Genomic DNA, 16173 nt, shown 5'->3' with positions numbered 1-16173 from the left:
TACGATGGAATGATGACAGAAGGCTCAGTCGTAGACGAAGCTGCTCATACACTTCGACTCATTGGTAAGATAGGCCTACTGGCAGAATGGAGATAGCATACAAAACAGACTGCTCGTAAAAGTCTAGTTTGTCCCTGTTAAAGTGTGTGACACTCACGTCATATAAGCCCAAAAGAGGATATGGGACATATACAAAGAAGAGCAGCTCTAATAGTCACAGGTTTGAGTCTCGGGAGAGGATCACAGAAATTTAAGTTTGAATGAGCAGTCAAGATCGTATTAACCGATTTCGACTTACCTAAAAGCCATCTACAGAATTTGTTGCCCCCTCGGTTGTCTCGTCATTCCGCGATCGTACACGATCGCTGAGTACGGAGAAGCCGCCAGCAGCAGCTCTAGGGGGCAACAAATTCTGTTGATAGGTCGTTGTTTCACGTCGCTGTTCTCCATTGATTGTGTTGTCTAAATTTATGAGCATCACAGAAATGTTAAAACACGTGACTTGGCAAACTCTTAACTATAGATGAGAACTAGCCTGAAAATTTGTATTTGATAAGTTTCAAGAGCCTGTGTTGAGTGAAATATCTAGGAATGTACAACAGCCCTTAATATATCAGAAAGACAAGATTACTCAAATTACAGCTTGCACAGAGGCCTTTGTATGGTGCTTTTTACCGCGCAGCGTGCACGAAAGGAAAAGGAAGAAAAAACATTAATGCACGTTACGACGGAATTGACCCTCTATCATGTACTACAGAGTAGTTTTTCTGGATGTAGACGTGAATGCTGGATACCTGTAGATATTTACATGACGACGGAACTACTGCATTCTTCGACGCAAAAAGAAAGCTCCGACTGCAACACAGCAATTAACTTGTCCGTCAGTGCGTGAAACTGAAAGGTGAGTTCGTGACGTGGGAACGTTGGCGGCACTGACCTGTGACGGCGACGGCGACGCTGCTGGTGAGTCCGCGCGGCGTGGAGCAGGTGTAGAGGCCCGTGTCTGAGGGCTCGCTGCGGTGCAGCGCCAGCCGGTACTTCCAGGAGCGCTCCGACGCCGTCACCGCCCAACCTGCAACAGTGGTCAGCTGTCTCGCGTCACTGTAGCACCTGGAACACTGTTGTTTCTGTGGTTTTCAGTCCAAAGACTGGTCTGAGGCAGCTCTCAACATTAGTCTGTTCTATGCAAGCCGTAAAGGTAACGACCACAGCTGTATTTATGGCTCGTTCATTACGCCAGGAGCGGTTTCGTTGTAAATGAATATCTTCAGGCGACCTGAGCGTAAGTTCACAATCTGTCTTCATAACTAATTCCCGCAACGTGTCATGGTTCAAAAATGCCTAATGGGATTACATAACGTTAGAAATGTCCGAATGATGACGATATCACATGTCTGCGTCTTTGTGGGAATTAGTTAAGAAAACTGTTGGTGAACTTTCGGTCCGGTCCATTGAAGATGTTTATTTAGAACGAAACCACTTGTGGTGTAATAGACATTGAAGCATTACGTTTTATTTCTCTCTTTTCTCTAATTTCTGTTTAGTTAATTAATCAGGAAATAAGAGACTATATTCTTATTTCTAAGAAAATGAAGATCTCCGATGAAACATAATACAAACTCATTTAACAGCAATTTTGTTTAAAACGTCGATACTGCCAGAAAATGTACGTGGTGAATGTAAGGCCACTGATAAACATGAAAGTGCATACTTGACCTTTCTTCCACTTGTATCACTTCTTGTTATTAGGAGTTCAAGCTGAGCAGACGAATGTTTGGAAGTTGTAATATATGTGATCGGTGAAGATTATTTAACTCTATTTACTGTGTCGGCACCATCACTGATTCAAGCGACTAGCTTGTGTCCTAATAATTTATTCCATTTATGTTGTGATTTATGTATGTTTCAAGAAAAACGGACAAGGTTGACGACGGATTGTTCAGACACGAACGATCGGATACTGTTGCTGTTATTCCGTTACATCCTTTTCTATTAATGGCCAGAACCCCATGAGATATTTAAGCTGATAATTTTGTTCTTCTGTACAAAATAATATATTGCAAAAATTACGCAAGTGTGACCGGTATCTGTTTTCGAACAATGTCGCCCGTCAACCTACTCACTTTTTATTTATTCCTGTGGCTAGGGCCCCCCATGGGGCAGACATTTCGCCGGGTGCCGGTCTTTCAATTTGACGCCACTTCGGCGACCTGCAGTCCATGAGGATGATAGTATGATGATGAGGAAATCACAACACCCAGTCCCTGGGCGGAGAAAATTCACCGACCCAGCCGGGAATCGAACCCGGGCCCAGAGGACTGACAATCCGTCACGCCTGACCATCCAGCTACCGGGGGCAGACAAACTACTCACTGGTCTAATATAAAAGAATGTGAGTGAATAAATACGAGGATGGCCTCCACGAGGTACTCTGAGTAGTAAACATTGTAGAAACTTCAGTATGCTGCACCGCAGCGTGAAGTGTTGGTTGCTTCACGTCACGGTTGTTACACTACATTGAAGTACATCGTTTACAGACCGTAAAATTAAATTCGCTCCTTTGTGAAACTCGTTCTATTAGCAAAATGGCTCTGAGCACTATGGGACTCAACTGCTGAGGTCATTAGTCCCCTAGAACTTAGAACTAGTTAAATCTAACTAACCTAAGGACCAACAAAAACACCCATCCCCGAGGCAGGACTCGAACCTGCGACCGTAGCGGTCTTGCGGTTCCAGACTGCAGCGCCTTTAACCGCACGGCCACTTCGGCCGGCTTCTATTAGCATCTCTTTGCTGAGACAAGAAGTAAAGCCACAACTTACCTGAACTACAGATGTCATGGTTTTATTAACATGTATATCCCAGTTGTGGAGCACAAAATGACACGATTGTTCTGTGCTAACCTCGTATTACTAAAAGGCTAACCTGGCTCGCGGCACCCGATCTTAGTTGAAAGTTACCTATCTAACGATTTTCAGGGGCAACATTTTTTCAAGTTTGATACCACTAACTGAATTTTAAAAAAAACTGAACTGCTGTCGTAAACTACTCATTAAGAAGTGTAATCTTATGTCAAAGGTTTAACACCTTACAGCCGGAAACTGTGTACACGTCTTGAGACAGGGTAACACGCCGCGCGCAAAAACCCACAATATATCCATCTAGTAAGGTTAAAACCTTGTGCCCGAGCGAGACTCGAACTCGGGACCTTTGTCTTTCGCGGGCAAGTGCTCTACCATCTGAGCTACCGACGCACGACTCACGCCCGGTCCTCACAACTTTACTTCTGCCAGTATCTCGTCTCCTACCTTCCAAACTTTACAGAAACTCTCCTACGGAACTTGCAGAACTAGCACTCCTGAAAGAAAGGATATTGCGGAGACATGGCTTAGCCACAGCCGGTGGGATATTTCCAGAATGAGAATTTCCACTCTGCAGCGGAGTGTGCGCTGATATGAAACTTCCTGGCAGGTTAAAACTGTGTGCCGGACCTAGACTCGAACTCGGGCCCTTTGCCTTTCGCGGGCAAGTGCTCTACCAGCTTCTGTAAAGTTTGGAAGGTAGGAGACGAGATATTAGCAGAAATAAAGCTGTGAGGACCGAGCGTGAGTCGTGCATCGGTAGCTCAGATGGTAGAGCACTTGCCCGCGAAAGGCAATGGCCCCGAGTTCGAGTCTCGGTCGGGCGCACAGTTTTAATCTGCCAGGAAGTTTCATATCAGCGCACACTCCACTGCAGAGTGGAAATTCTCATTCTGGAGATATCCATCTTGTATTTGAGAATGAGAGCACTTAGTGACTATTCACAAAGTCTACACATAATTTCAGACCTTTAAAAAACCTTTTCTCACTGACATCGCCCTACCTTTTTCCCCCCACCACCACATAATCATGAAAGGAGAAAAGTGTGTCGCGTACAACGTTTTCTCTGTTCATGCTGTAAAACTGCTACATCAGGCTTGACGTTTCAATTTATTACTTCATTACTACTCACTCTATTCGCAAAAAAACTGCAGTCTCCATATGTACAAATAATTGTATCTGCAAAAATATATCATTGAACGACATAGAGTTCACGAGATATGACCTCATGAACATCGAGACGCATGGAGAACTAGCTTTTGCATAAAATGTAGTGCAAATTGCCCAGAATATACTCCCCTATTGTTTGATAACGACAGCACTTAGCGGCTTCCAAGAAAACTTAATAATGATTTGAGACTTAATGTATAGACCTAGTGGGTACCAACACCGTTATGTGTTTTAGAAAATGCGTTTTAAGTATCAGCTGTTGTATTCTCCCTGTATATCACATATCGGTTGTGGTCATAGACAATCACTAGGTAGAAGTCAAAGAAGATCAATTACAAATATCTCATTTTCCTTTTAAACTGATGCATTGTCAATATTGTCGTAATCTGTCTTTGATATACTTCAGATATGCCAAGAACCGGTTATGATAGCTTTTTGGTTTCACTCTGAAAACCTTGACGGTGTATTAGCTAAAAAGTAATGTCAGATGTTTCTAACCGATCTGTTTTGCTTTACATCCAGTGATGATTGTCTATAGCCGAAATTGGTAGATGATATGCTGGTCAAATGGAACAGCTGGTAAAATGGAAATGAGCGTTTGGCGTCATTGGCCGGGAGGCCCCTCGCGGGGCAGGTCCGGCCGCCATATCGCAGGTCTTATTGCATTCGGCGCCACATTGGGCGACCTGCACGCCGGATGGGGATGAAATGATGATGAACACAACACAACACCCAGTCCCTGAGCGGAGAAAATCTCCGACCCAGCCGGGAATCGAACCCGGGCCCAGAGGACGGCAATCCGTCACGCTGACCACTCAGCTACTGGGGCGGACGAACAGCTGGTGATTCAACTGCATTTTCTAAAGTACTTTGAAACCTTTCCTGAATATTTTTCTCACTTACTTGCCTAACGTCAAATTATCAGTAACGCACTCAGAGGTTTGAAGCTGTTTCATATATGAGAGATCGATTCTTTACAGAATACTGGTAACGGCTAAGTGACCCTGATTGTGTGTAATAAATAAACTGCGACCAGTAACATTTCATATTTATTTTGCGTGTGTCCTAACACAAGATTAAGTGTTCAGGCATGTTCTGCTCGTCTTCATGAGTGTATTTACACAGAAATATATTTTATTTAATGATGGACCTTCATAATTACTGTAAATTAACCCAGAAATACAGCAACTGCAATTTTGTTCGTTGTTCTTCTGATGGAGTGGCTGTAGGGATGAGAGGTGGGATGGGGCGTTGTGAGGGGGGAGGGGAGGGGTCAACAGCCACAAGCCAACGCCCAGTGGTATCTCCTGTTGCTATTATTTTGGTGCAGATGTACTTTGACATCAGTTGGTATGGTAAAACACTAGTGTGATTCAGTTTCAACAAGACAGTTGTATATTCAGAGGAGAAAGTGAAAATTTCACACTTAAGCAATAAGGCGGTCTTACAGCGTGTGGCTGGGTACAGGCTACTGCAGCGCGTGATATTAACGATATTCATTTGTTTCCTTTTATCGCCTCTTAAATTAACTGGATTAGAAATGACTTACGGATGTTTAAGAATTTTTTTAAATTATGTGTGAGTAGTTATATTTCTTCAACTACATATATTATTTTACTTTTTCTGATCTTGTGGGAAAATTTTAGATTGACTTAGATTGTCAAACAGTGGTCTGCGTCTTTGATATAAGTTGCTACTGGTGATTTTCTACATTTTCAGCACACAATCTACTATTTGATCACCCGCCCTATAATTCCCTCAGTTAAAAATTGATAATTTCTTGGTGCATCATAGTGTCATTATTTCCTATTTCTCAGGGCCTGCCACGAAGTAGATAACTTGTAATGACCTTTTTTTTATTATTAAACTGGGATGTTGCTATTGCATGAAGCTTTATTCAAGTGTTGTATAGGTAGGCGATAAGCTTGTGTAGGCAGCATAGTCATTTTTAGGCGACCTGAATTTGCATAGCTGTATTAGTGTATACAATTTCTACGGCATAAATCATATTGGTTTGTAACAATGTATCGAGTACTTACTTTCATATTCTCATTATTGACCTTTTGCTGCCAAATCATTTTACGGATTGCAATTCAGTAAATGTTGTTGTTGAGTAAATTTTGATGAAATTCGTTTCCCATGCAGATAATAGCTTTGGTGGTCAGAAATCGGAGAGAGGTATTGTTACACATTCATCTTTTTACCTTCATCTACAGAATTGTGTGGTGGTTATAGATTCTTAGTATAGCTGTGGGTGAGTGGTCATTGCTTATCATGACATTGAGAGAAGATGAGGTACTGTAATCACCTATTTTTCGTATACAGAAAATTATTAAAGATTTTAATACAACCTGATGCACCTTGAGTGAGACTCCAGAAAGTTAATGGTCTTAGCAGAAATTGATGGAGTCTCGCAGGGCGCTAAAAGCATGAGGTAATTTTATGGATCTTAGCTCATAGAAATGGCATATTGGAAGTTGGAAGCAATTGGCGGCGAGCCCATCACTCAGTAAATCGTGCCGGACAGGCCCACAGCTGTACAGGGTAGACAGAGCAGGCCCCCATCGAGACAGGTCTCCAGCAGCACAATGCCGCAATACCTGCATTGGCGCCAGCCGAACCCTGGTCTGGGAGCGACGGACTGAAAGGATGCATCTACACAGTGGAGTTGTAAACTGGGAATTGTGTGCAGAGCCATGAACAATAAAAATTCACAAGTTTTCATGTTCACTGATACTGCAAATAAGCCTGTGACCCACTTCCAAAGGCCACATCGGTTGTATAAGGAACTCTGGCGTCTGAGAAACGTTTGGAGATGGAATCTTTATTACACCTCCTAGGTAGGACTCACAAGCTCCAAGGCACAAGCTATTTACATAACGATCTTTTAGGTTGTATCTGTTCACTTGATGATGTGGGAAGCAACACGACTTAAGAGAAAATCATCTTCCCATTCTGCCAAAACTTAAAAAAAGCCAGTAATTGGCGGTTTCTTTTTATCCAGAAATGCCGGGTTCTTAACTCTTGTTCGATAGGATTTTGTGTTGTTGTATGGGAGGGAAGATTTACGCCTCTAGAGTGCTGTGATTGGCTCAAGACGGCGTGAAGGCAGTGTCGTTCGTGCACTTTGCGGGAAAACGGATTTTTTTTTTTTTTTTTTTTTTTTCTGAAGAGGTGCGAGGCACTTGGATGCTGGACCTTGGTCTGGTAGAGGAATTCTGACCGCAGATATAGCATGTGTGGTTGTTGCTCGGGATCGGTCCTGCCACTGACTTCACTTGCAAGTAGTTTAGACTGGGAAGCCTGTGGTGAAGTTCTTATTGTACCAACAGTGTGACTTCAAACGTCTCGGACTACTCGTTTGCTGAGGGCATAATTATTCATTTTTGGTTTACCAGTCTTGATGTTTGGTATCCTTGTGCGCTCAGTTGTGTAAGTGAGCCAAATTGGTCCTTGGTATGGTCAGAGAACGGGTGTGTGACACAATGAAATCTACCGTGATTTCAGGGCTCTGGTAGAGAGTAAATCGCGATCCATCTGCCTGATCACTAGACCGTGAGATTTTTGCATTTCTTTCGGGGCCGCGATCGATTCACAGGTGCCGCCTCACGTCACACCTCCGCCGCACCCATTTCGCCAGCTCTAAGTTACATCGGCGCACGAAGCCAACAGGGTAACGTACTGCCAGTCTGACATTGTCAGGGCGTACATATCTCAATCGCCACTTGCTCTCAGTTGCATCCATGTAGATTTAATCAACCAAAGTCTGCTCAATTCAGATTGCGGTATCCTCATTTTTAGGGCCAGAGTACTTGACTCACGTCTGCCACCCAGGATCCTTGCCCATTGTATTCTTAAGGGGCTCCGGAAAGGCTCAAAATCATGAAAAGTTCAATTTTTACTTTTTTGCGTTTTCTGAATCTGCAGACTATTACCTTTTAATAGATATATAATTTATTCAATTCCGAAGACTACAACTATTTTTAAATTTTTTTTGAAATGTGTTCTACATGGGCGTGACGCACTGTGGCGCTGTTAAAATGCTGTCAAATGGTGTTATTATTAACGTCCGTGTTCATCAGGTACATTCTAGTGATGTGAGATAAAGTATGTGTTGTGGCTAACCTGTGATGGTTCAATATATATCGCTGGTGTGATTGTCGATTGTTTCATGTTTATTTACTCTGTCGTTATCTCGAAAATATTCGTAATTAATTCTGTTTCTTGAGTCTCTGTTTTGTTGAAGTATAATAATGAGTAAAAGTAAAGTTATTAGAAATCCTCTGAAGGCTTTTAAGAGAAGGAGAAATGTTGGAAAGCCAAAGGTATGTGTTAATACTGTAAACAATAAAGACGATAACCAAGTGAGTGAACCTAACCTCTCAAGTACACCTGCCCATAGCAGTTAAAGTGAGAAAGAAAATACTTCACTGAAGAAGCTTGGTTCAATGAGTGAAAACTATGAATGTTTTATGGGCGAATCGGATGTGAATGAAATATTTGATATGCCGGTTCTCAAAGGAATTTTTTCAAACTGTGTAAGATGTATTCATTGTAGTGAAATTTGTCTGGAACTCTCCATAATAAAGCACGTAGGACTTGCTAGTGAAATACAACTGAAATGTGGTAAGTGTTCATACATGACCACCTTTTGGAACAGTGTTGCAGTAACTGCAACTGAAGAAAATGGTAGCAAAATCTACGAACACAACATTAGATTTGTTTATTCCTTGCGTTCAGTTGGTAAGGGTGCTACTGCAGGTGCAATTTTCTGCGGCATCATGAATCTTCCAAATCCCCCAACCAAGTTTACGACCTATAATAAATTAATAGGGTCTAAAGTAGAAGATGTCTGTATAGAATCTATGAAGAACGCTGTGGAAGAGGCAGTAATGGAAAATAATGGTAACAGAGATTTGACTGCAGCGTTCGATGGTACCTGGCATAAACGGGGACACACATCTCTTCATGGTGTAGTATCTGCCACAAGTATGTATACAGGGAAAGTATTAGATGTAGCAGTAATATCAAAGTATTGTAGATGTCCACAAAAATATAAAGGTACACATGAAAATAATTGCAAAGCTAACTATAGTGGCAGTAGTGGAGGAATGGAAGTGGCTGGTGTTGCCAGTATATTCCACCGTTCTGAGGCGTGTGATAAAGTGCGATATGTTAATTACCTTGGTGACGGTGATTCTAAAAGTTTCAAACATGTTCAAGCCCTATGGTGATGATGTTATAGTGCAGAAATTTGAGTATATTGGACACGTAAAGAAGCGAATGGGAACAAGACTTCGGCGACTGAAAGCTTCATAAAAAAACAAAAACTCAGTGATGGTAAAGGGTTGGATGGGAAGGGAAGGTTAACTGACAGTGTAATTGACAAAATACAGAACTATTATGGAATGTCTATTAAGCAAAATACACAAAGTGTCGACGAAATGAAGAAGGCTGTTTGGGCTCTTTTTTTTCATACTTCTTCAACCGATGAAAATCCCCAAAATAGCTTGTGTCCCAAAGAAGAAGACAGTTGGTGTAAATATAACAAAGGATTGCTAACTGGTGAAGTGTACACTCATAAGCATGGTCTGCCTCATGCAATAATGGAGGTGATAAAACCTATTTTCAGAGACTTAGCAGCACCTGAACTGTTGAAAAAGTGTATTCACGGAAAAACTCAAAACCCCAATGAAAGTGTAAATAGTGTTATATGGTCGAGAATCCCCAAGACTGTATTTGTTGGAATAGAAACACTTCACTTTGGTGTGTATGATGCTGTTGCGACTTTCAATGTTGGCAACATTGTAAGGTGCAAGGTATTTAGAAATATGGGAATGAAGATAGGTTCTAACATGGTACGAGCGATGCTTGCTTTAGACAAGGAACGCCTTCGGGCTGCAGACAGGGCTGTAAAGAGTCTAGCAATACAAGCAAGAGTAAACAGGAGGAGGAACAAGAGGAAGCTGGAGGAGGAGTTTACAGAGGATGAAGATAATCCATTCTATGGACCTGGAATGCACTAAAAAGTTAATCCAATCTTTGTCGCTCGATTCCCAAAACTTTTATTTTCTCATACTAATTACATGTTTTCTAAGGATCTTCCAAACATATTTGTTTCAAACTTTCAGTAAATGTTACACAGTACCTTCTGCATAATTTAACACAGCCTTTTTCCAAAAAACTGTATATTTTTGAATATATAAATAAAAAATCGCAAAAAAATTTTGTGAATTTTCATTACAATTGAAAAAAAATCATCTTTAATAACTGAACTAAAATTTTGTAAAGTCCCTGTGTTAAGTTGTAGCCCATATTCCAATAAATAATGTGTAAAAAGTTTAACTTCCTACCTCAAATACTTTGTGAGGAAAGATGTAATTTATAAGCGTTATTTTAACATTGCAAGTATAGGGCGTTCCGGAGCCCCTTAAACCAACTGTTAGTTGTTTACGGTATTCAATCAATAACTTGTTTAGCATAATTTATGTTTGTCTATGTTTGGGAAAATAAATGTTGTTAGTAAACTAAATTTTCCATTCATTCACAATCATTATTTATAACAGCCCCACAGGGTAAACTTACATTGTGGCTTGAAAAGCGAGCGACAAAAACGAACACCTATGTATATCCACGCAAGCACTGATTTATCTTATTATGATGATCGTTTCTCCCTATGTAAGTCGGCATCAACAAAATATTTTCACACTCGGAGGGGAAAGTTGGTGACAAAATCTCACCGCAACGAGATATCTCTTTGTTTTAATAATGCCCACCCCAAATCCTGTATAATGTCGGTGACACTCTGTCTCCTATTTCCGACAATACCTAACCTGCTGCCTTCCTAGAACTTTCTCGATGTACTTCGTTAATCCGATTTGGTAAGGATCCCACACAACGCAGCAATACTCCAAAAGTGGACGGTCAGGTGTAGTGTAGGCAGTCTCTTTAATAGACCTCTTGCATCTTCGAAGCGTTCTGCCAGTAAAACGTCGTCTGCGGTTCCTCATCCACACAACATTTTCTGTGTGAGCTTTCCAATTCAAGTTGTTCGTAATTGTAATTTCTAAGTATTTAGATGAACGTATAGCCTTTTTTTTATTCATGTATCGTGTAATAGAAGTTTAACGGATTCTTTTTAACATTCATGTGAATGACATCACGCTTTTCGATATTTTCGGTCAATTGCCACTTTTCGCACGACACAGATATCTTTTCTCAGTTGTTTTGCAGTTTGTTTTGACCTTCAAACGAATTTACTAGACGACAAACGACAGCATAATCTGCAAACAACGTAAGACGGCTACTCAGATAGTCTCCTAAATCTTTTATGTAGATAAGGAACAGCAGAGGCCCTATGACGCTACCTTGGGGAACTCTAGAAATCACTTCTGTTTTACTCGATGACTTTCCGTCAATTACTACGAACTGTGATCTCTCTGACAGGAAATAACGAATCCAGTAGTATAACTGAGACGATATTCAGTAAGTACGCAATTTCACAACAAGCCGCATGTGTGGTACAGTGTTCAAATGGTTCAAATGGCTCTGAGCACTATGGGACTTAACATCTATGGTCATCAGTCTCCGTGGTACAGTGTCAAAAGCATTCGGGAAATCTATAAATACGGAATAAATTTGAAACCCCTTGTCAATAGGACTCAACACTTCGTGTGAGTAAAGACCTACTTGAGTTTAACGAGAACGATGTTTTCTAAATCCGTGTTCAGTGTACGTCAATACACCGTTCTTTTCTCTTCTCGATACGACAGTCCTGTTTTCATTAACACAATACATGCTCCAAAATGGATAATTCGTCAGGCGAACGGTTGTATATTATAGTTCCAAGTATGGAGCTATTGCATCAGCATACTCTGAATGAAACCCAATTGGTACAGAGTTTGGACCGGATGACTTCCTCACTTTAAGGGCTTAAGGGAACCCGGAACCTAAAAACGATGAAATTTTGGGTTTTCAGTTTATTGTGAAACAAAATACTACAGATCTTCCTCTTTAAAATGACATATTAATCTTACCTGTAGCTCAACTCCAAGTAATGGAAATATTAATTTCAATAATGTGCTGTAGAGGGCATGTCGCGACATTGAATTTCCATGGATACATGTTCATTGAAAACATTGTTTTCCAAAACTTCTGGTCTTTCCAACGACTTTATATTATGTTGGCAACACGATTTGATAGGGAATTGTTTTGTCTGCTTATTGTAGTCTTTGGATACTGTTGTTTACATCGAGCGTTTGGTGGTTATTGCACGATTTGTGTTCTATTTCTATTGCGTAACTGGAACTTATCAAATGTGCCTCGATTTAGTAACAGAGTTTACAAGAGGAAGAAGCCTCCTCCGAGTTACACTTGTGGAACTGTGACAATTTCTCCGACCTTGGAAAATGATTCTGAAAATAGTGAGGTTATTCATGAAGTTAAATCTACTCCTGTCTCTAGCACAAGCAAGAAGTTGCATGGATCAACTGAAAAATACTGCAATTTATTGGAGAAGTGTAGTGAGGATAATGTGAACGAAATAATTAACATTTCATTGCTCTCAAAGGTGATTGAGAGTTCAGTACTGTGTAAGGAATGTTGCAAATTGAGTATGTCAGTAAATATCAAGCGACACATACTACTTGCAGCAGAAATCTCCATTGTACTAGTTGTCATTACAGTGTTTCATTTTGGAACTCAGAATATGTCGAAATAGGCCAAGGTGAAACTGATAGTGAGAAAAGCAAGTACTGTTGTTGTTGTTGTTGTGGTCCTCAGTCCTGAGACTGGTTAGATGCCGCTCCCCATGCTACTCTATCCTGTGCAAGCTTCTTCATCTCCCAGTACTTACTGCAACCTACATCCTTCTGAATCTGCTTAGTGTATTCATCTTTTGGTCTACCTCTACGATTTTTACCCTCCACGCTGCCCTCCAATGCTAAATTTGTGATCCCTTCATGCCTCAGAACATGTCCTACCAAACGGTCCCTTCTTCTTGTCAAGTTGTGACACGAACTCCTCCCCAATTCTATTCAATACCTCCTCATTAGTTATGTGATCTACCCATCTAATCTTCAGCATTCTTCTGTAGCACCACATTTCGAAAGCTTCTATTCTCTTCTTGTCCAAACTATTTATCGTCCATGTTTCACTTCCATACATGGCTACACTCCATGTAAATACTTTCAGAAACGACTTCCTGACACTTAAATCTATACTCGATGTTAACAAATTTCTCTTCTTCAGAAACGCTTTCCCTGTCATTGCTAGTCTACATTTTATATCCTCTCTACTTCGAACATAATAAGTTATTTTGCTCCCCAAATAGCAAAACTCCTTTACTACTTTAAGTGTCTCATTTCCTAATCTGATTCCCTCAGCATAACCCGACTTAATTCGACTACATTCCATTATCCTCGTTTTGATTTGGTGGTGTTCATCTTATATCCTCCTTTCAGGACACTGTCTTCCAAGTCATTTGCTGTCTCTGACAGAATTACAATGTCATCGGCGAACCTCAAAGTTTTTATTTCTTCTCCATGGACTTTAATACCTATTCCGAAATTTCCTTTTGTTTCCTTTAGTGCTTGCTCAATATACAGATTGAATAACATCGGGGAGAGGCTACAACCCTGTCTCACACCCTTCTCAACCACTGCTTCCATTTCATGCCCCTCGACTCTTGTAACTGTCATCTGGTTTCTGTACAAATTGTAAATAGCCTTTCGCTCCCTGTATTTTACCACCGCCAGCTTCAGAATTTGAAAGAGAGTATTCCAGTCAATATTGTCAAAAGCTATCTTTAAGTCTACAGATGCTAGAAATGTAGGTTTGCCTTTCCTTAATCTTTCTCTTAATATAAGTCGTAGGGTCAGTATTGCCTCACGTGTTCCATCATTTCTACGGAGTCCAAACTGATCTTCCCCGAGGTTGGTTTCCACCAGTTTTTCCATACGTCTGCAAAGAATTCGCGTTAGTATTTTGCAGCTGTGACTTATTAAACTGATAGTTCGGTAATTTTCACATCTGTCAACACCTGCTTTCTTTGGGATTTGAATTATTATATTCTTCTTGAAATCCGAGGGTATTTAGCCAGTCTCATACATCTTACTCACCAGATGGTAGAGTTTTGTCATGACTGGCTCTCCCAAGGCCGTCAGTAGCTCTAATGGAATGTTGTCAACTCCCGGGGCGTTGTTTTGACTCAGGTCTTTCAGTGCTCTGTCAATCTCTTCACGCCACTTCGTATCTCCCATTTCATCTTCATCTACATCCTCGTCCATTAGCATAATATTGTCAACAAGTAAATTGCCCTTGTATAGACCCTCTATATACTCCTTCCACCTTTCTGTTTTCCCTTCTTTGCTTAGAACTGGGTTTCCATCTGAGCTCTTGATATTCATGCAAGTGGTTCTCTTTTCTCCAAAGGTCTCTTTAATTTTTCTGTATTCAGTATCTATCTTACCCCTAGTGAGATAAGCCTCTACATCCTTACATCTGTCTTCTAGCCATCCCTGCTTAGCCATTTTGCATTTCCTGTCGATCTCATTTTTGAGGTGTTTTTATTCCTTTTTGCCCGCTTCATATTTATATTTCCTCCTTCCATCAATTAAATTCAATATTTCTTCTGTTACCCAAGGATTTCTACTAGCCCTCGTCTTTTTACCTACTTGATCCTCTGCTGCCTTCACTACTTCATCCCTCAGAGGTACCCATTCTTCTTCTACTGTAGTTCCTACTCCCATTCCTGTCAAATGTTCCCTTATGCTCTCCCTGAAACTCTGTACAACCTCTGGTTCAAATGGCTCTGAGCACTATGGGACTTAACATCTGTGGTCATCAGTCCCCTAGAACTTAGAACTACTTAAACCTAACGAACCTAAGGACATCACACACATCCATGCCCGAGGCAGGATTCGAACCTGCGACCGTAGCAGTCGCGCGGTTCCGGACTGAGCGCCTAGAACCGCTAGACCTCCGCGGCCGGCTACAACCTCTGGTTTAGTCAGTTTATCCAGGTCCCATCTCCTTAAATTCCCACCTTTTTGCAGTTTCTTCAGTTTTAATCTACAGTTCATAACCAATACATTGTGGTCAGAGTCCACATCTGCCCCTGGAAATGTCTTACAATTTAAAACCTGGTTCCTATATCTCTGTCTTACCATTATATAATCTATCTGATACCTTCTAGTATCTCCAGGCTTCTTCCATGTATACAACCTTCTTTTATGATTCCTGAACCAAGTGTTAGCCATGTTTAAGTTGTGCTCTGTGCAAATTTCTACCAGACGGCTTCCTCTTTCATTTATTACCCCCAATCCATATTTACCTACTATGTTTCCTTCTCTCCCTTTTCCTACTCTCGAATTCCAGTCACCCATGACTATTAAATTTTCGTCTCCCTTCACAACCTGAATAATTTCTTTTATCTCATCATACATTTCATCATCTGCAGAGGTAGTTGGCATATAAACTTGTACTACTGTAGTAGGCGTGGGCTTCGTGTCTATCTTGGCCACAATAATGCGTTCACTATGCTGTCTGTTGTACCTTACCAGCACTCCTATTTTTTTATTCATTATTAAACCTACTCCTGCATTACCCCTATTTGATTTTGTATTTATAACCCTGTATTCACTTGACCAAAAGTCTTGTTCCTCCTGCCACCGAACTTCACTAATTCCCAATATATCTAACTTTAACCTGTCCATTTCCCTTTTTAAATTTTCTGACCTACCTGGCCGATTAAGGGATCTGACATTCCCCGCTCCGATCCGTAGAACGCCAGTTTTCTTTCTCCTGATAACAACGTCCTCTTGAGTAGTCCCCACCCGGAATCCGAATGGGGGACTACTTTACCTCCAGAATATTTTACCCAAGAAGACGCCATCATCATTTAACCATACAATAAAGCTGCATGCCCTCGGGAAAAATTACGGCCGTAGTTTCCCCTTGCTTTCAGCCGTTCGCAGCACCAGCACACCAAGGCCGTTTGGTTAGTGTTACAAGGCCAGATCAGTCAATCATCCAGACTGTTGTTCCTGCAACTATTGAAATGGCTGCTGCCCCTCTTCAGGAACCACACGTTTGTCTGGCCTCCCAACAGATACCCCTCCGTTGTGGCTACACCTATGGTACG

At 41.2% G+C, this 16173-nt stretch overlaps 1 protein-coding gene across 2 annotated transcripts in view; it reads right to left on the bottom strand.

Annotated features, from left to right (window-relative positions):
* LOC124795298 overlaps positions 1–16173 on the bottom strand; it is a 604282-nt gene that overhangs the window by 90736 nt on the left and 497373 nt on the right. Inside the window, exon 5 of one of the 2 annotated variants that reach the window (XM_047259261.1) lies at positions 938–1072. In XM_047259261.1, coding sequence (XP_047115217.1) covers positions 938–1072 — 135 coding nt within the window. Of the gene's footprint in view, positions 1–937; positions 1089–16173 lie in introns of both variants that reach the window. The other variant, XM_047259271.1, reaches the window with a different exon arrangement.

This window comes from Schistocerca piceifrons, chromosome 1, assembly GCF_021461385.2.
Source record: "Schistocerca piceifrons isolate TAMUIC-IGC-003096 chromosome 1, iqSchPice1.1, whole genome shotgun sequence".
Taxonomy (NCBI): Eukaryota; Metazoa; Arthropoda; class Insecta; order Orthoptera; family Acrididae; genus Schistocerca; species Schistocerca piceifrons.
Note: the sequence above shows the minus strand (reverse complement) of the source record. Positions and strands in the feature narration are given on the sequence as shown.